Raw genomic sequence first — 24,897 nt, forward strand, 5'->3', positions numbered from 1 at the left:
CAAAAAATTAGAAACAGCCAAATATCCAATTAACACATTATGGTATGTACCTACAGAATATTATTCAATCATAAAAATAAAGTACTGCCGAAACCGGTTTGGCTCGGTGGATAGAGCGTTGGCCTACGGACTGAAAGGTCCCAGGGTCGATTCCGGTCAAGGGCATGTACCTGGGTTGCAGGCACATCCCCGGTGGGGGATGTGGAGGAGGCGGCTGATCGATGTTTCTCTCTCTCATTGATGTTTCTGACTCTCTATCTCTCTCACTTCCTCTCTGTAAAAAATCAATAAAATATATTTAAAAAAAATAAAAAATAAACATAAAGTACTGATACATGCTGCAACATGAATGAACCCCAAAAACATCATGCTAAGTGAAAGCCTGACATAAAAGGCCACATATTGTATGATTCCATTTACATGAAATAATCCTATAGGTAGGCCCACAGGAACAATAAGCAGAGCTGGGGGAGGGAAGAACAAGTAACTGCTTTATGACTACGGAGTTTTACTTTGGGGTGATGAAAATAATTTGCAACTAAATAGGGGTGATGGTTGTATATTATGAATATACTAAATGCCTTTGAATTATTCACTTTGAAAGGGTGAATTTTATGTGAATTTCACTTGTTCTTGGAAAAAAACAAACAAACCCACAAAACGTTATTCACAAATAAGGCATATATGTCAGAGAAATAGCTGAATTGTCGTCACCCTAGACTTCAGGTTGTAAAAGGGAAGGGACTGTTTTCAATTAAGTCTTGTAAACAGGTATGACTTTCAAAGAAACACACACATATATATATATATATATATATGCATAGCTTCAAAAAAAAACTCAATTTACACCTGCCACTTGATTTTTAAATGGAGAGAACAGTTCATAAAGGAAACCTTCAAATCTTATATGCGCACATATACGTAATTTGAACAAATAAGAGCCATATCCTAGCCCTGACCAGTGTACTCTGGAGTTTTGTCCTATACACCAACGGTGGTGGGTTTGATTCCCAGTCAGTGCATGTATGAGAAGCAACGGATACAGATAGCTCTCTGTGGAACCACACAATTCTAATTCTGCTAAAATACTCCCATATCAAAAGATCAACATGTGTGATCTCACTGGTACAGAATTTTTTAAGGGAAAGAAATACAAATCACACTTCTAGTTAAACAATGATTTTATTGCTCGAGTACATAGATATTTTATGCAACCAGTGCAGAGGCTGTGGATGACTCGCTGAAAAGGAAAAAAGGGGGAAAGGAAAAGACCGGGTTAATACAGGTCCCCCACATTCATTCCTACAGTCTCCCAGCTAATGGAGTTATTTCCAAACAGCCTAAATAATCCCAAATGTATAAAGTGCACCAAACTGCTAAGTTCTTGAGTCAGTTTATTGTGGCTCAAGCATAATGAATTAAAGATGCTCACTCAGACATCCAAGGAAGAACTGGCCAACATAAGGTAAAGCCTTTCTGGTGGAAACTGCGAATGTTTGGAAATCAATCATCACAGTGAGCAACTGATGCAAAAATAAAGGCAACATAAACACTTAGGATCAGTGGCACGAACTGAAACTTTATCAACTACCTAAAAGTGATTCAGCTCAGAAACCAAGAGGTTGCCGGTTCAATCCCTGGTCAGGGCACATGCCGGCTCGATCCCAGATGGGGGCCCTTATAGGGAGGCAGCCGATTGATGATGTTTCTCTCATCAATATGTCTATCTCTCTATCCCTTTCCCTTCCTCTCTCTCAGGGGTTCAATCTATGGCCCTTTGCTTGTCTTTGCAAATAAAGTTTCAATGGAAAACAGCCACATCCATTTGTTTATGTATCACCTATGGCTGTATCCCTGTTACAATGGCAAAGTTGAAAAAGCAGTTGACCATATAGCCATGAGCTAAAACATTACTACTATGAGTCCTTTTAGTATATTTACAATCTGGCCAACTCTGGTTCTTGGAACAAATAAAACTGATACTTACTATTTCCAATTGGGGGGCAGGACTCGTTTGGTCTTATAATATCGAGCCAATCGGTGAATACGGCTCTCAATCAGAATCAGACGGAATTTAGCATCTTTATCCTAAAATTAAAAATGGATAGAATTCAAGAAAACCACTCAAAACATTTTAACATTAATAGAGAACATGCTTGTGTTCGTGTGGTACATTAAGTCCTTAAGGGAATTTAAGGCTTCCTTCCACAAGACTAAACAGGAATGATTTGTAAAACTCAATAAACGGCTCAACATTTTCAACCAACGGAATATACTGTAACTAGGAGAGCCAAACCTCCTCCACCAGTCTCTTCTGGTAGAACTTTAATTCTAAGCCACCTTATCTGATCCGAATCAGATGCATTACATTTTACCGAAGTAAGTTAGCACAAGCAGTTCTATTCTCTTACCTTTCTGTTCCTCTCCAGATGCTTTCGAACTGCAACAGCTTTCTTAATTAAATGGTACAGGTCCTCAGGAAGGTCAGGAGCAAGCCCTTTAGACTTAAGAATTCTCAGGATCTTATTGCCCGTCACAAAACGTACTTGTGCAACTCCATGCGAGTCTCTCAGGATCACACCTGTAAAGGGAACAATCCTATATAATAAGAGTTTAATATGCTGATTGGACCGGACCTCCTTCTGGACCTTCCTGACAAAGCCCAGGCTGCGAGTGAAGACCAGGTCCCGGGTGCTGGTGCCGGCAGCCAGGGGAAGGAAGGCCTCCTCTTGCACGATTTCCGTGCATCAGGCCGCTAGTGTATCATAAATTCCCACACCAAACACACATCCTGGAGCATGTGATATCCGGGTCCTGAGATCAAGTAGCTTTTCAAGCTTCCCGTCAGTAAAACGCGACTGACTTTTATATTTATGCATCACAGAAACCAAAGTGATAATTCACACAGAGCTCACTCAGACATCCAAGGAAGGTTTACCCAACACTAAGGAAAACCCTTCTGGTGGAAACTGCGAATGTTGGAAGACCATCATCATAGTGAGCTTGCCAGATTAAAGGACATTAAAGCCATTAATAAGATTCCAACTATGTATGTATATTTGCTCAATTAAAACCAGCTAATAATGTTTACTAAGAACATCAGCTATTCTTCTAAAAATGTAATGTACCTTATTTTAAAAAAAAAATCTCAAAATAGCACCATCTGACGACTCGAAGTCTGTGCTCTGTATTTCCTATTGTGTGATGCCTCCACTATACTACCAGCTCCAGGAGGGCAATTATTGTGCCCCCTTTCTGACTCCTGTATGTATTCCCGGGGTCCAGGACCACACAGCAGACAAACATTTGCTGCATGAAGCCACTTGCAAAGTCACACACGGCTGAGGGCCGAGCCACATCTAACTGAGTGTGACAAGCACTCGAGTAGCCAATAGCTGTGTGATTTGAGGCCAGTTACACAGCCACACTGTGCCTCTGTTTCCTCGGCTGTAGGACGGAGAAAGCTACTCGTGTTTACCCCAAAGCACTGCGGTCAGAAGTCACTGGTCAGGATATGTAACGTGCTCAGAACCATGCACTCTGCAGAGTAGCCCATCGTAAATGCTCATTAAAATCTGGAGGGCGTTTTAATAACTTTACCGTCTACAGAGAACTTCAACAAGTGAAGATTAGGTCTGGGTCATCAAGAGTAACGCCAGGAAAAAGGACACAGGTTTTCAGGCGCGTTTGGGACCCATTTACCACCAGCACCACCACCACCACTCCTTCCGGAAAGTTACACGAGGGCAGGCGTTAGGGGCCACCTTCGGCAAAAACACGCACCGATTTGTGAGGGAGTCAGGCCCTTCTTGGCCAGTTTGTAGATCTGCTCCTTCACGTCGTCAGACGTCAATTTCAGCCACTGTTTGCAGAAAAGAAAGCGGCCTTAGGATGGCAAACCTGGGACGGTACCGAAGCAGGGCGGTCCCGCCACCCTGGAAGTCGCGCTCCTCGCGCAGATGGCCCCCACCCCGCGCCACTTCCCCGGAGCGAAGAAGGTGCGCCCCTCCCCGACCTCCCGGGTCCCGGGTCCCTGCAAGCTACTCACGGTGGGGACACTGCGGCGGTAGGGCAGAGCCGACTGGGACAGGCCCTTCCTGGGGAGAGAAGCAGTCTGGGGATGAAAGGGCGCTCTGTGCCACAGCAGCCAAGGCCATCATCCCCTCGACCCGCTGCCCACACTCGCTCCTTCCCACCCCCATCCCCGCGGCCGCGCCCTGCATCCGCTAGGAAACCCGAACTCACCCGGGAGCGTGCATGCGACCCATGATGGCGGCGGACTGGCGGTGGAAAAGAGCGTGAATTAGAAACGCTGCAGGAAGCCACTTAGAACGCAGGAAGTGACCTCACACGTCCCCGCTTCCTCGCACGCGGGAGGCGGAGCCACACTGCGTAACCCTCGGCGTCCGCCTAACAACTACATATCCCGAAATGCACTTCAACGCGGTAGTGGATTCCTGATCAACAGGACTACACATCCCGGCATGCATCCGTCTTTGAGGAGGCTCGAGGCCGGAGCCGGAAATTAAGTCCTCCAGCAGCCCTCACTGCGCGTCTGAAGGTGCTGCCGGCGTGAAGAGCTTGCAGGTTCGAATCCTGCACTGGGAGTCGGGGGTTCTGGAGACAGCTGCAGTGGTTGGTGGACTTACCCTACACTAGGGAAGTCCTTTATCCGCGCCCCCACGTCCAGCGAATTTGGGTCAGGTCAATTACGTACTTAATTACACGAGTTTCTTAAGTATTGCTTGGAATGACGTGCCTGCCCTCAGCCCCTGACATCCCAGTTATGTCTCCTAGTGGAAATACTGAGGGATGTCTATGATGTAACCAGCCCCAGTACTGGATTGTTTTGAGAATACCACTCTGGTTAAAAAAGAAAAAAATGGGTACAACTTTTCTAATAAGGATATAGGAATGTTGACTAAACTACTTATTTATGGGATAGAAACTGTAACAGGTATTTCAAGATTTCTTTTTTTAGTCATGTTTAAGCCCTTCACTAGTTTTTCACTGTATCTGGCCATGTCTGTATCAATATTATCAAAGCAAAATACAGTAGGTCCTTGGGTTATGTGTAGATCCGCTCCTAAGGCAGGACATACGCGTTTTCTCCCTAAGTCAGAACCCACCTATGTAAGCACCTACGTCACTCACATGGAGCACATACACAGCAGTAATGAAGTGAAACAGTAAAAAAATTAAAAGATAATTCCTGATCTTTACTTGTGGTAAATAAATAATAAAAAACATAAAGCACATATGTACATATGTTGAAATGATGGAACTTTTTTAAATGTAAATAAATGGGAGATGGCGACATAACCACGAAACGACGTTCGTGGAGTCCGACGTAACCCGAGGATTGCCTGTATGTAGCTAAATGTGTTGAACTTTAATCAAATGGTGTTTACCTTATAGTCATATCCCTATTGCCTTTATATGTGGCATGCTTCTTTTGAGAACTTCCATAAATTGGAACCTGACTTTTTTAAAGACAAAAGGGTAAAATTACTTTCTAAAAAAATGTCACTGTTAGCACAATTACTTATTAGAGATACCATAATCAAATGGTTTTTAAAAATTGATCGTATAGCCTTTTAAAGTGAGTTAAAATTCACATACTATAAAATTTGCTATTTTAAAGTATATAATTCAGTGTCTTTTAGTACATTCACCAGTAATATTCCATTTTATGGATATATCACTTTATCTGTGCATTGGTTGATAGCAAGTTGGTTTATTTGTACTTTTTGGTCATTATGAATAATGCTGTGAACATGTGTGTACAAGTATTTGAATACCTGTTTTCAATTCTCTTGAGATTTTATATATATCTACACATAGTATATAAATTGCTGGGTCATAGAGTAACTATATTTAACTTTTTGAGAACTGCCAAACTGTTTTCCACAGCAGCTGCACTGTTTTGTAATCCCACTAGGAATACATGAGGCCTCCAACACCCTCAAACTTTTTCAAAAATATTTTTTTATTGATATTAAATAAATATTAAAATTTTGATGCAGCCCAGTTTGTTTTTCTTGTTGCTTCTGCCTTTTTTTTAGAGAGAGGGAGAGAAGAGGAACATTGATCAGTTGTGCCCTGACGAGGGATTGAACTTGCAACCTGGGCATGTGCCCCAACCAGGAATTGAACCCACCACCCCTTGGTGTGTAGATAACACTCCAACCAAGCCACACCGGCCAAGGCCCTTGTGCTTTTTGTGTCATGCTTAAGAAACCTTTGTCTAACCCAGTGTCCCAAAGATGCACACTTGTTTTTTCCCAAGTTTTATAATTTTAGTTATGTTTAGGTCTTTGATCCATTTTGAACCAATTTTTGTATATGTTGTAAGAGTTCTACTTTATTCTTTTGCATGTGGTTATCTAATTGTCCTTTGTTGAAAAGGTAATTCTTTTCCCATTGATCTTGTCAGTATTGTGAGTGTCTTTCCTGGGTCATGATTCAAATAAAAAAAATATAACCAAATAGTTATTCTAGAAATGAAAAATACAACAACCAATATTTAAAACTCAATGGATGGGTTAAACAGTTGAATAGAATAGCTAATTGAAGAATCATACTAAATTATTCAGAACTCAAGTCACTGATCCATATATTTAAGAATTCTAAAATGGAAAAAAAAGATATCTACATCTAGGCACATCCTAGTTAATACATATCAAATAAGATTAGACCTAAGGTAGTAACTGTTGTAGGAATATGATGGAATCATTCATGGAATTCATTCTACTGTTGTCTAAGTTTGTATGTCTAAAATTTGTATGATAAAGTGTTTTCAAAGAGTAGGGGTGAAATAAAATAGGTTTTCTTTTCTGACAGAAACTGAGTTTATCATCCCTCTACACACACCCCCCAAAAAAACAAAAAAACACACACACCACTGGCTCTAATTAAGTTATTGCTTTTCCTGGTTTCTGGATATTAGAAGAATCGACATTTTCCTGTTGTGTAGATATGTCTATAACATGGCTGTTACTACACTATTTAATATTTAAATAAACTACCAAAGGCTAGGGACCATACCCACGGAAGCATTTCAATTTGTGAAATGGTGATGGGGCTCTAGGAAAGTGGCAATCCAGACCTTCAAAAAACCACACTTAGAAATCAGACACACTATATTTGGACATCTTTAGGGGCAACTGAAAGGTCAGTTCTGAAATTCAGGATTATTTGAACCTAATAAACTCCTGGGTAAAATGCAAAGAACAGCAACAGTGAGCTCAAAGTTTGGAACCAAAAACAGTAATATGGTGACGAGGAAAGAAATGATAGCAGAGTTCTTTTATTCGAGAAATATTTTAATAAAATTATAGTACAGTTATGAAGTCACAACCAATCCACTGCATATATTCAAGGTATTAATAAAAAATTATACATCTTATTCACTACCTTAACATAATTAAAGTATTTGGTTCTTATAGATCAGACTAACTACCATATTCATTCATATTTGCACTGCTACTCAAATAGCATGTAAGTTAATCTATAAATTATAGTAGTGTGGCTTCAATCCTTTTTGATCTGCAGTCTAAGTATCAAAATTGAATGTTTTCTTTTTTATATGCCATAGTAATGGAGTCCTAGAAAAGACCGATTAACCAATTTAAGGCAAGATATTGAAACTTTTATTCAACATTAATTTGAAAAGATAAAATACTTTATCAAAGACCATACATGCCTTAACATTTAGATACCAATTGATTCTTTTAAAGGCAGTAATAAAAACATCAGTGCAAGTTCTATATTGGGTTCCTCAGTAGAGAAAATAACAGGTTCTGGGAGTAAACCATTATTTTCAAATCCCAAAATACTCCAAGAGGAAAGAATTCTTCCGGTGCAGGACTTACGTATAGTGTAATTATTTTTACTTAATAAAGGTAGATATAAAACGTGATTATACATACAAATTAGTGTCTTGGCTAGCTTGTTTAAACTTTTGTTTGATTTACTTGAATGTAAGCTTTAAAAAAATGATTAAAAAACCAACTGATTTAAAAATCTATTGATAGTAGTAGTGCAAAGAGGTGCCCCAGTCCCTTTTTTGGTAAGGGCTGCAGATGAGCATTTCACAAAGAAATAACTTATATTAGAATATATATAAAGTGTGTGGTGTTTTAATGACCAAAGAAGGCACAGAATGAGTTAAATTAAGAGAAAACATCACCACTTGTTCTGAACTCTGGTTAACTGTACAATATTAATCATAATATACACTTTTAGATAAGAATCCAGATTTCTTGTAATTGAAAAGTGACATTTTCTAGCTCTATTATTTATGCTAAGAGGCACTGCAGTAACAGACTGCAAATAGGCAGTATACATTGAGTCCAATTAACAATGACCTTTTACCAAAACAGTACTTTTACAGTGGCTAATGACAACTTGTGGAATGGAATTAGGTATCAAAAACTTAAGTGAATATATCTACTACTTCTTTACATTTGCAAAGCTACTTATACATGCTATCTGGAAAAAGAAAATAAACAGTGATGCTTTGATGTGCATTTGATTATTGTATTAAATAGACAACACATTTTAACATTTAAAAAAAGACATTCATATACCATACTCATGGGGTTTCCTACAAATGGACCATTAGTGTTAGGCACCAAAAACTTCAAGTTTTTCTTTTTTTTTTTTTAGCCTGTCCCACTGATGCATCCTCGACTCATCTATTTCTGCTCTGTAGGTATCACCATGTACATTAAATATTTGCACAGTTCATAAAAATTCTGTTCTGGACAACTGAATTGCAGACGGTCCTTTCTGTGTTGGTATTCTACATTGCATGTTTTGTCAGTTATTTTACAGCACCTAGATTGTTTCAATCTATTATCATTTAAAAAGTGACTTTCTGTTTTAGCCATGAGGATATTATATATACACATTTACCCAAACTAAACACAAAACTGTGTGAAGCTGAACTAATAAAAATGAATCTTATTCTTAATGATTACTGTAAATGATTTCAATCATGTCCCTTATGATTCTAAGTCACATTATATTAAGGAAAATAATTTTTTAATGTACAATGTTTACAAATGTAAGACACTTACAAAACCAACTCTACCATAAAAGTCTACATTTTAATTCAGTATGGACCCTAGAATTTTTGTCCTGGGCCCATTGTGAAGAGTCTGCCCTACTCATTGGAGTTCTTCTGCCAAACAGGAATGGGTACATGGGTAAACAATTTTCACTTGTTTAATGAGGGAGTGGAATATATATACATGAAAGTGAAACTACCAAACTCACACTCCTGGGAATAAATGTAGGACTACTAGTATAATGGAATGATGGAATTTAGTTTACAGCTACACTGACGAATCTCATTCAATTACCGGATAACACAAACATAAATTAAATGGCTGACTTTAACTAAGTCACATATCAGAAGTAGAGAAAGTGATCTTTCTGTGGGAAAAACACTAATAAGTGTAAATAACTTCTTGTCTTGAGTAAGCTGAAAGTGAGAGGAAACTACTTACTACTTATCAAGTCAGGAAAAATAATCAGAATGAAGTGCCAGGCAAGCATGAAGTTAAGGCACCATTATTTACAACTTCAGTAACTTCACTTCATTCTGAAAAAGGCTTTAAAGACATGAAAAATAGAAAGCAATGTTATTTCCCCCTATGTCTATAAACTACTTAGTAGTTCTTAACATAACTATAATTTGTGCTTTGCTTTTCGGCCCTGTGAGTAGCAGCTGCATTTGACTGTAACATCTGCACCTTTCCTTTCCTTTGGTGTTTGCAAACATGCATAGTGGTAAAGGCTATAGAAGGTGCAAACAGGAAAACAAACATACTGTGTGTATGTAAGAAACAATGAAAAAAAGACCAAACTAAAGCTATTACTCTGAATTACTTACAAGGGGATTAAATTGTTCACTAAGTCTTTTGCAGACTTATTATATATTAAGTTTAGGGTTTACAGCGTTCTACATAATGACTTTAAAACGGCAATGGCTTCAACGAACTCATAAAAGTTAGTTATGTGACTGGTGGTCCAACACGTGTGTTAAAATGCAAGTACATTTACTTTATAATTTCTATCCAAATATAAAAATACTATATAAAGTTCTCAAGTGTGTGTGTGTGTGCACGTGTGTGTGCTTGCGCACGTACATGTTTATAACTATTCTACTTCCAAAGCTCAGAAATTCACTAGCTTAGAAATAGGTTGCTGCAGTCAGCTGATACCACTTAACCGTCTCTTTGCTCAAGTTGAAATCTTTCAAAGGCAGGGTTATTCCACCCAAGAAAAAATTCTCCCGCAGAGATTCTGCACTGAGTACACTTAGTTGAAGTTCTCTCTGTCTTAGGGTTTCTTTGCTATATCCACTGTACACAAGCTACAGCAAAGACAAAAAGAAAACAAAGTTACAAATTATTTCTTTGAATTCTTGGATTATTTTAAATAAAAACATAAGTGAGATCATTAGTCAAAGTGACTATAATTAATGACACTGATTATGACACATCTGGTGGAATTTGTCTCATGTTTTAGATACACATTTTATATTTCAGGAGTCCTGAATTGTATTCTCAGTCCTCTGAGAGTCTGACATAGAAGTGCACAAAGTAGAAAGTTATTATGGCTTAAAACTAAAAACATGGTTTTTCTGAGATGGAGTTTGAGGAAAGGCAGCATGCACTAAGATGATCTAATGAGAAGAGAAGGAAGCAAGTTGAGATAGCATAATTATAAGTATTTTACAAAAAAACGAGGGATTAAAATTTTGTTTTGTTGTCTTTTTTCTGTTGGATTTTATATACCATGAAATGATAATTCCTAATTATCCATAATCCAATGCAAACTCATCAACTACAAATGTAATTCACAGAAAATCTGGACTCTCTTTCAAATACTACATTTAACACTAAGAATTTTTTTTTCCCAAGAAAGCCTCACCATAACTTCTGAGAAACATTTCCCTAGTCTAGTCCTCACTGACTGTAAGAACTAAAAAACGGACAACATTTCATTTTCTTTAAAGCACAACACTAACTAGAAAAAAAGCCAATACTGCCTTTTGAGAATGATATGAATTGGTCTTCACCAAACATTTTATATGCTTTTAATGGGCTGAAAGGATAGTCTAAGGTTTTAATAAATTCATAAACTTGATGAAAATTCAGAACTATTTGCTTTCAAATCTCTATATAGACATTTTTGTGTGGATGTAATGTTAATGTGCACAAATAAAATGGTGTTTATTCTAAAGAAGCAGTTAACTAAGAGTTAGTGGTTTTAACAGGTAAGGAATTTTACAAGTTGACCATGAATAGCTGAGCAGTCACAGTTCTGCTCCATACTGTTTAGCTGATGCCTGCTACAGCTTAAAGCACTCTATTTCAAGAGGGTTGCTGAAACTAGTTAGAAGGAAGATGATTTTTGAAACTACATCCTACCAAGCAAAAGTAAAGGTACTGAAGATATTTTAAAAGAATAAACAGAAAGGGCATTTAAACTTCAATTATATGAAGGGCTGCCATGTAGGAGGAAAAGAATAGTTCTGTGTGGTTCCAAGAGGTACAACTGAAACCCACAGGTGCAAACTCTAGGGAGGGAAGATTTCAGATCAGTATAAAAAATAATCTGGGAGTTGGAGCTGTCCAAAACAAACTGGATGGCCTGGAAGTACTTCAGCACAGATTGAACATCCCCCCTTTTTGAAAATGTTGTAGAAGGGGTTTGAGCTGGAAGGTAGTTGAATAATGGCCCCTAAGATCTTCTTAAAAACCTACGGTCTATGATTGAGGGTTCAGTTCTGCATCACTTTGTGTGGTTGTGTGTGTGTGTGTGTGTGTGTGTGTGTGTATGTGTTTTTAAAATATATTTTTATTGATTTCAGAGGGGAAGAGGGAGGGAGAGAGAGAAACATCGATGATGAGAGAGAATCATTGACCGTCTGCCTTCTGCACACCGCCTACTGGGGATCGAGTTGCAACCCAGGCATGTGCCCTTGACTGGAATCAAAACAGGGACCCTTCATTCCACAGGCCGAGTCTCTATCCACTGAGCCAAATCCGCTAGGGCTGCATCACTTTGTTAAATACCATTGAACTGCTACTGATTTACTTTACTAGTACAACAACCAATACCTAAAAATTTTAAATTTAAAATCTCAAAACAACAAATCAAGGAAATTTTTAGAAATGGTTTTAACTTACCATTTCATTGAATGTTGGGTTCCTAGTTTTTCGTGAAATTTTGGTTTTGCGTTTGGATGCTTTGTGGGGATCTGGAAGTAGGTATGTTTTGACATATGGATTTGGGTCAGCCCCATCTTCAGTAACCTACAAAGAAAAGCATTCCCTTAACAGTAATGCTTCCTACCAAGGAATGGGTTTCCTCTACAACCACCAGTATTTGTAATCACTCACAAGATCTTTGATGTGCATCACCATGATGAAAAGAGTACTATTTCGGTAAGAGACAGATAATTTCACTGATCCTCCTATTTGGCCTGGAGTAGGACTGAAGGGCCCCGCGTCTGAAAATATAAACATGTTAATCTTAATTTTATCTTGCTTGCAGTAGTTCAAACCACAACAAAAAACTTTTGCTTTAACTTCAGGACCATGTGAATGTGCAGTAACAAAGGGTAAAGACACTGGTAGGCCACAGGATATATATTTTTTAGTAATTACATTCTATTAGGAAAATTGTGTTTATCTAGAAATAGACTAGCTTAGAAAGAATACCTCCGCTCATCACACTGGACCACAGCTTGCAACCCCACCGTGATTCCACCACATCCACTGATTAGTTACAGACTTGAGGGCCATAGGGAAGCCATGATCCATCAATAAAGAGAAAAAAATATTCTCACCTGCAGACTTAGCTATTCCTTCAGCTTTCTCATCACGAAGAAGAGGGTGAAAAAAGGTACAAACAAGATCACACTAAGAAAGAAGAGGAAAAAGATCCATTAGTTTAAATATTAGGTAGCACAAATATAGTATGTTATTTTTTAATTAGGATTATCACCTCTGCTACATCCGTTGAAGCACTCATCAAACTCTGTAAATAACTGTTTAACTCAATTTTTCTTTTGGCTGCTACATCTTTTATGTGGGTTCTTCCTAGAACCATCCTATTAGGAAAGCTACAAAAGAAAAACAGTAACAAGTGGGATTTAAATTATTTATAGACTCAAGTCTAATATTTACTTAGAAATACACTTTTTTATATACTTAAATACAAACTGGATTCTTAATCCACTATAAAGTAAATTTTGCGATTTCAAAGTACTGGAGATGAAATAGTTCAAGTATCCATTATCCTTTTATGAACTCTGGTACAAAAGGTGTGTTGTTTTTCTAATTTGCTATATTTTAAACTTACTTTGCTATATTTTCTACTTATTTCTTCTCAGGATTAATCATTCAGAGATATTTTATGCAGATCTTAACCTCCAAAATAATCATTAACCAGCCATAGCAATTGTAGAGACCAGTAAAATTCACAAATGGCAAAGGCCCCAAATCAAGATAATCTTAACTGTGCTTATTTTGGTGGCAGTGGAAAAATGTCTGAATCTAGTATTGCACATGGAAATAAACTCAGCTAAATTAAAACTGAGGGTCTCCAAAAGGTATTGGATATAAAACTAAACACCAAGATTCTGACTAACAATCTCAATGCCTCAGCTCTTTTTCATCCACATGAGCTCAGTATGATCATAATAGATTATTTCTGCAGTTATTTAAAATCTGTTTTTTTAAAACCAAGATTCCAAATTATTATCTTGTGTTGCTTACTATGGTAGAGACAGCAAATTTAAAGCTTCCGCTATAATTAGAGAAAGCTGGAAAATCCCCAAATTTAAAATTTTAAAAAATATGTTTTTATTGATTTTTTTTTTTAGAGAGAGGAAGGAAGAGGGAGAGAGAGAAACATCAATTGGCTGCCTCCTGCAGGGGATCCCACAACCTGAGCATGTGCCCTGACCAGAAATCGAACTGGCAACCTTTTGGTGCAGAGGACAATGCCCAACCAATTGAGCCACACTGGCCAGGGCAATTTCAGATTTTAATCATTTATTAACTCATTAATCAAAAACTTACAGCTCCTTGTTTGAATCTAATACTGTATTAGGCCCTTGTGATATAAAAGAAAATAAGTCACATATGGTTCATAGTATCTTACTAAGTATTAACACAAAACTTTTGACCTACACTTAATAATAAATAAGTTATTTTCTATAAAAAAGGATTAATGTACATGAATGGAAACATACCCTGGTAACTTCCAAAGTGGAAAAATAATACTGAGCTTGTTGTGCAGTTCCTGAAATTCGTCAAACGTCCGGAACACAAATGATGGCTCAAGCTGTCCTTCCCTCAAAATTCGGACTACATAAATCTGAAGAAATCACACCCAGACACGTTAGATTAATAATAAAACCTTTCCTGACACAAAGAAAATTTAGAGTTTGATCATTATATATAATCCAAGTGCTTTTAGCTTGTAAATATATATGTCCCCAACAGAAAACAGCAAATATAAAACTCATTTATAGCACATCTACCAACATTCTAAGAGTGATCTTACAGAAAAATGAACTGGAAAATGAAGTCATTTTATTTCCAGGATTAAATAAAATAGATTTATTTCCCAAATTTATAAATATAGTACATTTTCAATAAAAATATTAATAAGTTCATTTGAGAGTAAATAAGAAAAAAGAGCAAAATTTATGACAGCTGGGGTATGAGGGAAAACTTAACTTACTGGATATTTAAACTATTACAATATCAGAGTACTTTAGAGAGCAAAATACTGGTGCAGAGCCAGATACAGCTACAGAAGAAATTCAGAAATATGTATAAACTTAGTGTATTTAAATGTGGCATAATAAATCATTGGGGGGGGGGGAGGTGAGGGAGAACGGAAGGACTGCTCAATAAATGGTGTTAGGGTAAAATGACCAGTAAACATATAAAAATTTACTAATAAATAAAATAGGTGAAAATTAAAATAATAGTAAAGTTGCTTTCTAAAATTTATCAATATGTCAAATACTTAAAGACCGACAGTGCTACAAAGCATTATCCAACAAAAATATTAGCACAAGGGTGAACAAGACAGCGAAAATGATGATAATGCTATCCTATTAGGGAGGAAGCACACTGAAGATCCTGTCTTTAAAAAACAGTATGTGTGTGTGTGTGTGATAACATTTCATCATTCCTGAAGAGGAGGATAAGAACTTAGACTTTTACTTTACATGCTTCTATATTGGTTGAATTTGTTACAATGAGCAAGCTTTACCTTTGAAATTATAAACGAATTGAAGATAAGGAAGGAGAAAAAGCACTACCCTTTTAGTCTTGTCTCTGAAAAGAAGAATATCATTTGTCCCTCATGGTTTTGGAGCAAATCTACCAAGAAATAAATACCAAAAAACAATTAGGGAAGCTCCAAATACATTTATTTATTTTTGGACCATCCGTGGCAGAAAGAAGTATGCAAAGAACAAATGCTTGAAACTTCAGCAGAGTCAATGAAAGAAGTGGGAAAGGACAATAATAATGCAGGCACCAGTCTCTACAAATCAAACCAAACTTACGTAATGTTTATCTGGGTTGTATTTCTTATGATAAGTGAAAACAGAGACTTCCTTGATTCGACCATCTTGTCTAAAGGAGTATGTTTTGGGTGAAAATGAAAGGATGGGTTCATCATTGGAAGGAAGACCAGAAAAACGCAGCTGAGCAAGGTTGTGAATGAAGAAGTTAAACTTTGTGGCAATGCTTCCCAAGCTGGATTCAATCAGCCTACAAAATAAGCAGAAAATGTGTTAATAGTAAATGTTCATGAGAACACATGCTCAATTCTTTTAACATAATATAAGATGAAAAATATTTTCATTCCTTTTAAAATATTAAGCAGACTCTCACTCTGTCAAAGATCCCCTTTGTTCTATAAGCCAAAAACCCATTAAAATACATCTCACCCCAACAAAAATGTTAGCACAAGAGTCTCTATTCCATTCAATCCCATTGTCTCCAAGAAATGATGCTTTTATTTCTTGAGCTCTCGGGGGTCCAATACTAATTAAAAGCTTTTAGCGATAGAAGATGACTGATATAATGCCAAAAGATGGTTTTATTATTTTAGTTCCTTGTAATAAATCAGGACAGTGACGACTTCCCTCAACTGGGAAAAGAAGTTTCGACAGAATGGGGAGTTTGTTGAGAATCAATTAGGAAGGCAGGCCTGGATAAAACACTGTAGGCAAGCAAAGGAAAAAGAAGTTTCAGAACCAGGATAAAGGAATCCAGAAAGAGAAAAAGGATTCAATAGGGAAGTGAAAAAACCTCACACAAAGATGTTTGCCTTGCTATGGACTAAACATTTGTGTCTCCCAAAATTCATGTGTTCAAGCCCCAATGGGTATGGCCTTTATGGAGTTAGAAATTAAGGTTAAAGGTAGAGCCCTGAAACTATAGGATTATTCTATCTCCCTCTTCCATGAGAAAACAGTGATGAAATAGTAGTTTGCAAGCTAGAGCCCTCACCATGAAGCAAATCAGCTGACACCTGGATCTTGGACTTCCTAGCCTCCAGAACTATGAGAAAATAAATTTCTGTTGTTTAAGCTACCTCACTTATGGTATTTTGCCATAGCAGATCAAGCAGACTAATATATGCCTGCTTTACAGCCTTACCCAGAGGAGCCTACGAATCTCTTTAAAAAAACAAAACTCCTCAATACCTAAATTACCAGGATTAGTTTGGAAGGCTATACAAAAGTCAGCTTCCTTCAATTCAATTCAGCCCAGACTCTTGAGACTAAGGAAGTCTAGTACAGTGTTTTCTACCTCTTCTTCAATGAGAGGAAGAAGGCAAGAGAACAAGGAGAGAACTGACCAACCTGGTCACCAGACATTTAGAACATATTTGTCTTTATAGCAATAATGACAAGTTCAAATGCAATCATTGGTATATATGTTTCAAGTGCTACATCATATCATAACAATTTACTACAGCAGTGTTGCAGAGGATGCTGTTTTAAGCACTTATGATATCCATAAAAATTGTTATGGCAGAATCCTCAAAAATAGATTAGAAAAAACACCTTGTATTTGGCATTGTAGAAAATATGCTTCACAGAAATAGTTCATAAATAGGATTTTTTAATTGAAATCATATACTAAATAAAACTTGAGATCATGCCTTGAGAGAAATAAGTTTATTTTTTAATGTTGCAAATCTTTTATGCTTATTCAGTAAATAAACTTGACAACCTACTATTTGCTAATACTGTGAATCAATTTTTCTCCTGTAAATCAGAATTTTGATATATAGCACTTGTTTATACTAAGGAAAACAAATCAAAGCTAAACTGTGTGCCTTCTCTAATATACTTAAGCATGAATTACCTAGTAAAGAAAATTGTAGCTTCTGCATCTGTAGTTTGGGGCTGAAGTGCATCTCTAACATATTTCAAATCTTGAATACTTGTAAGTTCTGGTAACCCTGAGGGAATCATCTATAGAAAGGGGAAAAAAAAGTCTGTGAGTTAATTTTTTTAAAAGTCTGTTCCCCATTCTTCCCTAAAAGCTATCCAGGTAATCAGAACTAAAATAAACAAAAATGATCACAGAACTAAAGTAAACAAAAATGATCACAGTTTTGGGGAGTTTATGTTTTAAAACTGAAGCGAGTCTCTTATTAATGAAAAAATTTGAGGAAAATGAAGTTAATTGTTGGAATTCACAAAGTCAGTTTATAGAATATAAATTGTAAAATCCAGACAATTTTATGTAGTACTCTTTTTATATTAATTTCAGTCACAATAATCATAGTGGCATTTTTGGTTTGTTTTTACTTAACATATTTCCAGGAAAATACAGAAACCTTAAATGTATATCTTAATGAATGTTCACAATCTGAACACCCCCAGATTAAGTCACAATACATCTACCGGCATCCCAGATGACCTCACGGTCCCTTTCAGTTACTATTACTCCTCACTCGCAGGGTAACCTGTGACTTTTTAAAACATATTTTCTAAAAAATGGTGTCTGGCATTTTTCACACTGTAGCAATTTTTGAATATGCTGGTAATAATATATCTGACATTTGAGACTATAGTAAATTTTACTCCAAAATCACAATATCCTTTTTGTAGTTACTGAAATACAGAAGCATTAATATAAAAGTAGGTAAATGCTTATAAAGAACAATTACCAGTGACAGGAGGTTAAGAAAGAGGTTTGTCTGCTTTCTTATCAAATTGTAGGCCTGACAGCAGAGGTCCACAAATAACTGGAAACGAATGGTGGGCTTTTCACCTCCATTAATGACATATGCCATATCAGAGGTCAGCACAAAAGGAGCTCGATCCCTATTTAAAAGGAAAGTACATACAAAGTGTTATTTACAGAAGATAGTCAAGTAGTGTTATTGCTATTACATGGTTATTGAACTAAGTTATCGGAGCCATAGCAATTTCCAAATGGTATACGACCGTTTTGAATTTCCTTAATTCTTAAAAAGTCTCATTTTCAGGAAAGTAAAAATCTAATCTCATCACTTAGATAGAAATTATATATGAAATCTTTCCCAAGGTGATATTTATAAACCCACACACTTAGAAATCAAACATAGTTATAGTTACAAAACATACAGAGAGAAAAACTGTACTTTGACATGATACAAATGGGAACATTTCCAATTAGGTACCACTAGCTAGTCAAAATTAAATATACATAACTCATTTCAGCAAAGGTTATACACTCATTCTTATGTCATCTCCTAGGGCTTTTTCAACCCCCGTTTTGCTCAAAAGCAGCTACAAGACAAAGAATAGCACAAAAGGGGAAGGCTTGGGACATTAATTTGTGAAATTGGAAGTGCCTCTCTTTTTCTCAGCAATAACAATTACAGTATTAGTACCTTTTGAAGCTACCAAACATCTGTGCATGGCCCAAAAACTTCCCAAAATCAATGTGAAACATGTGTCCTGTGCTTCGAAGCATTATATTGTCATTGTGTCGATCACAGATTCCTAAAACATAGGTGGCTACACAGCATCCAGCACAAGAATAGATAAAATTCTCAGAAGCCTATAATAAAGATATAAAATTATTTTAGGAAAAAATTATTTTTAAAGGAAGCAAGGTTACAAAGATTAAAGATTAATGTAATTCATCCCTCTCTGAAATCACTGTTGTAATCCACATTCTAAACAGCTGATAAGTTGAATTATGGTTCAAAAAAAAAAAAGGCCAATCTTTTCAAAATTCAAAAACAGAAACACCCTTCTAAAGGTGATTATTGCCCCTGCTCTCAAGCTCTGCCCTTTCACAAGCAGAGATGTCACCAGGACCTGAGGGATATGCACTGCCTTTGAACATCTTTTAAGCATCATGTTTGTGGAACCCTGCTCCTCACAGGCTCTGCTGCTTTCCACAGGTGGCAACACTGAGACAAGGTTAATTCGAACAAAAGAATATGTTTCTGTTTTGGTTTTTTTGAGGGGGGTGTTTCTAGGGAGGGCATGTGTAAAGAGAGTTAGCTTTTATCTTTAAACATCCAATAATATAATTAATGTATTTGGTTGCCCAGTTGGTGACTTTTAATGTGTCATCTGTTATATTCTTAAAGCTGGACACTAGTCCTGCCTGTTCTGGGTTTAAATTACTAACATAATATCATATAGGATACAGCAAGATGCATACAATGAATATTTTAATCTAAAGCATGTGCATTTAGTTTATTCTCACTCAACATTACTGAATGAAGCAGTCATTTGGTTCTACATGTCCATGTGTCTAATTTTCGGTTGTTGTTAATCCTCACCCGAGGATATTTTTTCCATTGATTTTTAGAGAGTGGAAGGGGGTGAAGGAAGGGAGGGAGGGAGGGAAGGAAGAAGGGAGAGAGAGAAAGAGACATTGATTGGTTGCCTCTCGCACATGCCCCGACCAGTGCTAGGGATCAAACCTGCAACTCAGGTACATGCCCTTGACCAGGAATTGAGCCAGAGACCCTCCAGTGCACAGGCCAGCACTCTAACCATTGAGCAATACAGGCCAGGGCCATGTGGTTAATTTTATTCCATAAACCCCCAGAAATCATTACTGATGGTGATGATAATAGCAAATGTTTACATAGCACTTATCATAAACCAGGTACTGCACTACTCTCTCTTTCTCCCCCCCCCCACCACACTAACAGTATATGTGTGCATATGTGTATGTTTGTATGGATGGATGTGTACAGTAACTCATTTAAAACCTCATAACAAGCCAATAATGTAGGTACTATTATTGCCTTTTTTAAAAAATATATTTTATTGATTTTTTTACAGAGAGGAAGGGAGAGGGATAGACAGTTAGAAACATCGATCAGCTGCCTCCTGCATATCCCCTACTGAGGACATGCCCAAAACCAAGGTACATGCCCTTGACTGGAATCAAACCTGGGATCCTTCAGTCTGCAGGCCGATGCTCTATCCACTGAGCCAAACCAGTTAGGCCTATTATTGCCTTTTTACATATGAAACTGAAACACAGAGACGTTATTTACCCAAGGTCATATAATTGTTAAGTAGCAGAGCCAAGATTCAAACCCAGGCAATGTGATTCCACTATATTATATTCCCCAAATAAAAGAGCCAAATGCATAAAAGGCACTCAATATATGTTACTTGACCATTATTTTGTGTCAAACAACTTACCCAGAATCACACAAAAAACCAGCACTACTATAAACAAGTATTGGCATCTGCTGCACTGCTTTCCCCAAACCATAAAGAAAAGGAAGTGTTTTTAGACATTTTAAAAGACCAACCAAATTCCTCTATTTTCTTAGTCAACAGATAACATTTGTACATATCTATCTGCAAATGTGATATAGTAATTATTTGACATAAACTAGGCAGGCAAATGACATTAATTGGGATCTTCTTACACCACCATTGAAAGTATTCTTGAGTCTTCCTTCAGCCAATTTAGGATCATTACAGGCCTTATGTCCTAAGAGATTTCCCTTTCCTCTTACGTAAAACAAATGCATACTAAAAAAATTGATGCCTCCAATAATAGCTATAGTTATAGAATGTAGTCTATTAATACTTTATATATCTCAATTTATTTAGTTATCATAATAACCTATAGTATTTTATTACAGCCACAATATATACTATAATACCATGAAAATATAATACTGTATAATACTGTAACATTGTATAGCTGATGTCACTGAGGCACAAACAGGTTAAATAATTTGCCTGAGGCTATATAGCTGGTGAGTGACTTGGGACCTGAATTCAAGCCAGAAATTCTGACCCATAATCTTGTTCTTAATGACCACATGATGCAGCCACTCTACTTATTTCCATAACTTTTCTCAAGACCTCTGTGAAATATAACATTTTGGATTATAAAAATAGCTGTTTTACTGCCCTCTAAATACATGTTTGGAAAGGTTTTTGGGTAATTTAGCATTGGTTTCACTCAGATTCCTGCCATTAAATGCATTCTGATTTTATATTCTTCTCTTTACTTGGAGAAATATACTGTTTTCATAACTTAGACTAAATGGCTGACACCAGAGCTGAAAAAGAAAAGCATTGAAGACCCATGTAATACATTCTTAACAAAACTATTTCGAATAAGGAGACAAGCTAATCACCTTTTCATATTCCTCTTCAGAGGGATTGTATTTCCTCAGCCACTCTGCAAGCGGTTTATCTTTAAAGGATCCAGTCACACCATATTCCACTTGGATTTTCCTGAGGGTATCTGAAGCAGGAACCAGCTCCACCAAGCCTTAAACAACAAAACATTAAGCTATGTGAAAATATCTTCCAAAAGTAAGCCTTCAAAATATTTATAGCTTTCAGCTCTGGCTGATGTGGCTCAGTTGGTTGGGCATCGTCCCATGCAGCGAAAGGTTGTCAGCTTGATTCCCAGTGAGGGCACATGCCCAGGTTGAAGGCTCAATCCCTGGGCATGCAGGAGACAGCTGATTGGTGATCCTCTTTCACGTTGATGCTCTTCTCTCTATCCCTCCCCTCCTCCCTTCTCCTCTGTTTAAAATGAACACATGTGTACACACACACACACACACACACACACACATCACACATATATTTAAAAAGCTTAGCACAGAGCAGGACACAAAGTAAGCACTCAATCATTAGTTAGAAACAACATAAAAAATAAGAACAATCTGATTGTCTCCAAAGTTACATGGAATTCCATAAAAAGAAAGAGGTTCAACTATATGCAATAAGTGTGTGACAGAAAAACTAGTAAGATGGTAGGCTATTGTTGAGAAATCTTACTTGATAAACTTCTGTCTTACAAGGCATAGGAAAAACAAACAGCAAGAATTCTTAAATTGACTGGATTTCCTTTTTGACAAGATAAAATTTGTACATCCTAACCTGAAGGGGGAAAGTTACAAGACTTTCATGTGGCCCCCATGGATAAAATGGTGAAATGTGAGTGGTTGACACCACAATGAAATCGATGAGTAACCAAATAAAATATAATACCCACAGACTGAGTAATCACTTGAAGGGAGATCTCTAGTGACTCTGCCACAGGGTCGGTGCTTGGCCCTTTCTTGGTAAACATGTTTTTGAATGACTTAGCAAAAGCAACAAAGTATCTGTTCTTCAAATTCATTCATAACACAAGCTAAGAGGTTCAATGACAGATAACAAAACTCAGATTTTAAAAAGAACCAACAGGCTAAAAAGTAATAGATAAAATATAATAAAAAAGTTAATAGGGACTGTCCCATACTTGGGTCTAAGAATCAAAATGTACAAATACAGAATAGCTAAGACATGGTTTAGCAGGAGCTGGCAGAATGGTTTTAATAAGCTCCATTTATGTGACAATTTGCCCTCCGTTCAGCATTCTATAAAATCCAGGTGATATTCTTAGAGACTATAATTCAATCACTTGAGCCCTTTACAAAGTAAACAAGGTGATAAAGTACTTTAAAGTCACATATGACAAATCGCTAAAGAACTCGAAACTCAGGATCTCAACAGGTCATCACCAAGAAGGATTTGACATTACATGATAGCTAATTAATAGAACCAGGACTCAGTTCCTATTCATCTGACTACAAGAAAGAACTCTACAGCTATGAGAGCTATCCACGACATAATGGACTAATTTGAAATACAGTGAATTCCCTTCACTATAGGCATTTAAGCATAAATTGAATGAACAATATTAGAAAGATGATTAAATAAGATAATCTTTCAAGTGACTTCCTAGTGGCTATGATTAGAATCTGTAAAGCATTTTTCATTTCCACTAACCACAGGTGATCTTTCTCTCCTTTAAAACCCACAGCATTGCCTTTGTAATTATTCTTAGAGCTTTTAGCTTACTAAAGCATTTTCTAATTACTTGCATATGTCTTCCATTGCTTCCCTCTAAAATATAAGCACTACCTGCCATTAGCATTCTGCAGATGGTAGATCCACAACAAACATTTGTTGAATAAGAATAATGATAATGGCTGTCATTTATTGAGCATCTAATATGCATCAATACTAGGGTATTTTACATTCATTATCTCATTTAATTATCACAATGTTTCTATGAGTGTAGTACAATTATTATTCACACTTAATATATGTGGAAAGGAAAAAAGTATTCAATAAATAATAAGATGAAGTTTGTTCTTAGTAGAAAAATACTTTGTAACCATTATTTCATTTTGCAGTAATGAAATCAAAGTTGGCTTATCTTAGAGATGGCCTTAATTATAGGTCAAAGCTAAAGACCATAAAGTTCTTGTTGGGTCAATGAATAAACATCTCTGGTTACTGCATAGCATTTATTAGGGCTACTCACTGAATTATTTAATCATGAGCAAATGAATCAATAAAACAACACTAAATTAAAGTAAGAAATACTGAGATCATAGTGCACCAGCATCAGAATCCTTAGGGTAGGTACACTGAGCTAAGTTCAAGAAGAAAAAAAGAGAAAAAAACACAACACCAGGACACAGCTAACAAGTTACCTCGATCTCTGCCTGTTGAGAGACATTTAAAAATCACCATCCTCAGATCTAGTCCTTCTTTAAGCCAGATTTTGTCCATAATCTTTATCATCTGTAAAGCTAACATATCCTGCCGAAGATCTTCACCAACCTTAAAATCAAGAAAACAAAATGAAACTTGTACCTTTCCAAAAAACTCACATACTATAGAGGAGGAGAGGAGAATAGTGAAAAGAGTGAAGAATGAGATTAACATCAACCAAAGACCTTGTATGCATATATGCATAACCATGGACACAGATGATAGGGTGGTGAAGGCCTGAGGTGGGGGTGAGGGAGGGTTCCAGGGCGGGGCTGGAGGGCATCAATGCGGGGGTGGAGGGGGGGGGAGACATATGTAACACTTTCAATAATAAAGAATTATTTTTTAAAAAAGAATGAGATTAACATAACTGCCTCTTAATTTTTCTGTAGCATTCTAGAGACAGTTACTTAACTTATTCATGTCTAAGTTTCCTAACTGTACACTTCAAAGGTTGGGTTTTATGGTTTGTAAATTATATTCAATTTTTAAAAAGAGTAATATGGCCCTAGCTGGTTTGGCTCAGTGGATAGAGTGTCGGCCTGTGGACTGAAGGTTCAATTCTGGCGAGGGGCACATGCCCGGCTGCTCATGGTGCTGAAGTTTCGCACTACACAACTTTAGGGGGTACCATTCACATAGTCTGTGTGAAAGGCACTGCCGGGAATTATGATGTGCTCAACCAGCATGGCAGCAGCTCTAGCCCACAGTTGCAGGTGGGGGTGAGGGAGGGTTCCAGGGCGGGGCTGGAGGGCATCAATGCGGGGGTGGAGGGGGGGGGGGAC

General features: G+C 37.0%; 2 protein-coding genes across 2 annotated transcripts in view; both read right to left on the reverse strand.

Annotated features, from left to right (window-relative positions):
* Positions 1–1,163: 1,163 nt before the first annotated feature.
* On the reverse strand, positions 1,164–4,352 carry LOC102763950 (40S ribosomal protein S13). Its single transcript, XM_006758349.2, has 6 exons — positions 4,246–4,352; positions 4,049–4,097; positions 3,784–3,862; positions 2,412–2,581; positions 1,988–2,088; positions 1,164–1,240 (listed from the first exon to the last, which is right to left on the reverse strand). Exons 1-6 carry the CDS (start codon positions 4,266–4,268, stop codon positions 1,207–1,209), a joined length of 456 nt encoding a protein of 151 aa, XP_006758412.1. The 5' UTR covers positions 4,269–4,352; the 3' UTR covers positions 1,164–1,206.
* A 2,955-nt stretch (positions 4,353–7,307) lies between these two features.
* Positions 7,308–24,897, reverse strand: part of PIK3C2A (phosphatidylinositol-4-phosphate 3-kinase catalytic subunit type 2 alpha) — a 95,567-nt gene continuing 77,977 nt past the window's right edge. The window contains exons 22-33 of the mRNA XM_006758350.2: positions 24,052–24,181; positions 21,688–21,824; positions 18,946–19,115; positions 18,238–18,394; positions 17,427–17,536; positions 15,611–15,818; positions 14,279–14,403; positions 13,027–13,144; positions 12,869–12,941; positions 12,420–12,529; positions 12,207–12,332; positions 7,308–10,384 (exon numbers count right to left, since the gene is read on the reverse strand). Coding sequence (XP_006758413.1) covers positions 10,202–10,384; positions 12,207–12,332; positions 12,420–12,529; positions 12,869–12,941; positions 13,027–13,144; positions 14,279–14,403; positions 15,611–15,818; positions 17,427–17,536; positions 18,238–18,394; positions 18,946–19,115; positions 21,688–21,824; positions 24,052–24,181 — 1,647 coding nt within the window. The 3' untranslated portion in view covers positions 7,308–10,201. The remainder of the gene's footprint in view (positions 10,385–12,206; positions 12,333–12,419; positions 12,530–12,868; positions 12,942–13,026; positions 13,145–14,278; positions 14,404–15,610; positions 15,819–17,426; positions 17,537–18,237; positions 18,395–18,945; positions 19,116–21,687; positions 21,825–24,051; positions 24,182–24,897) is intronic.

This window comes from Myotis davidii, unplaced genomic scaffold (assembly GCF_000327345.1).
Source record: "Myotis davidii unplaced genomic scaffold, ASM32734v1 scaffold73, whole genome shotgun sequence".
Classification (NCBI taxonomy): Eukaryota; Metazoa; Chordata; class Mammalia; order Chiroptera; family Vespertilionidae; genus Myotis; species Myotis davidii.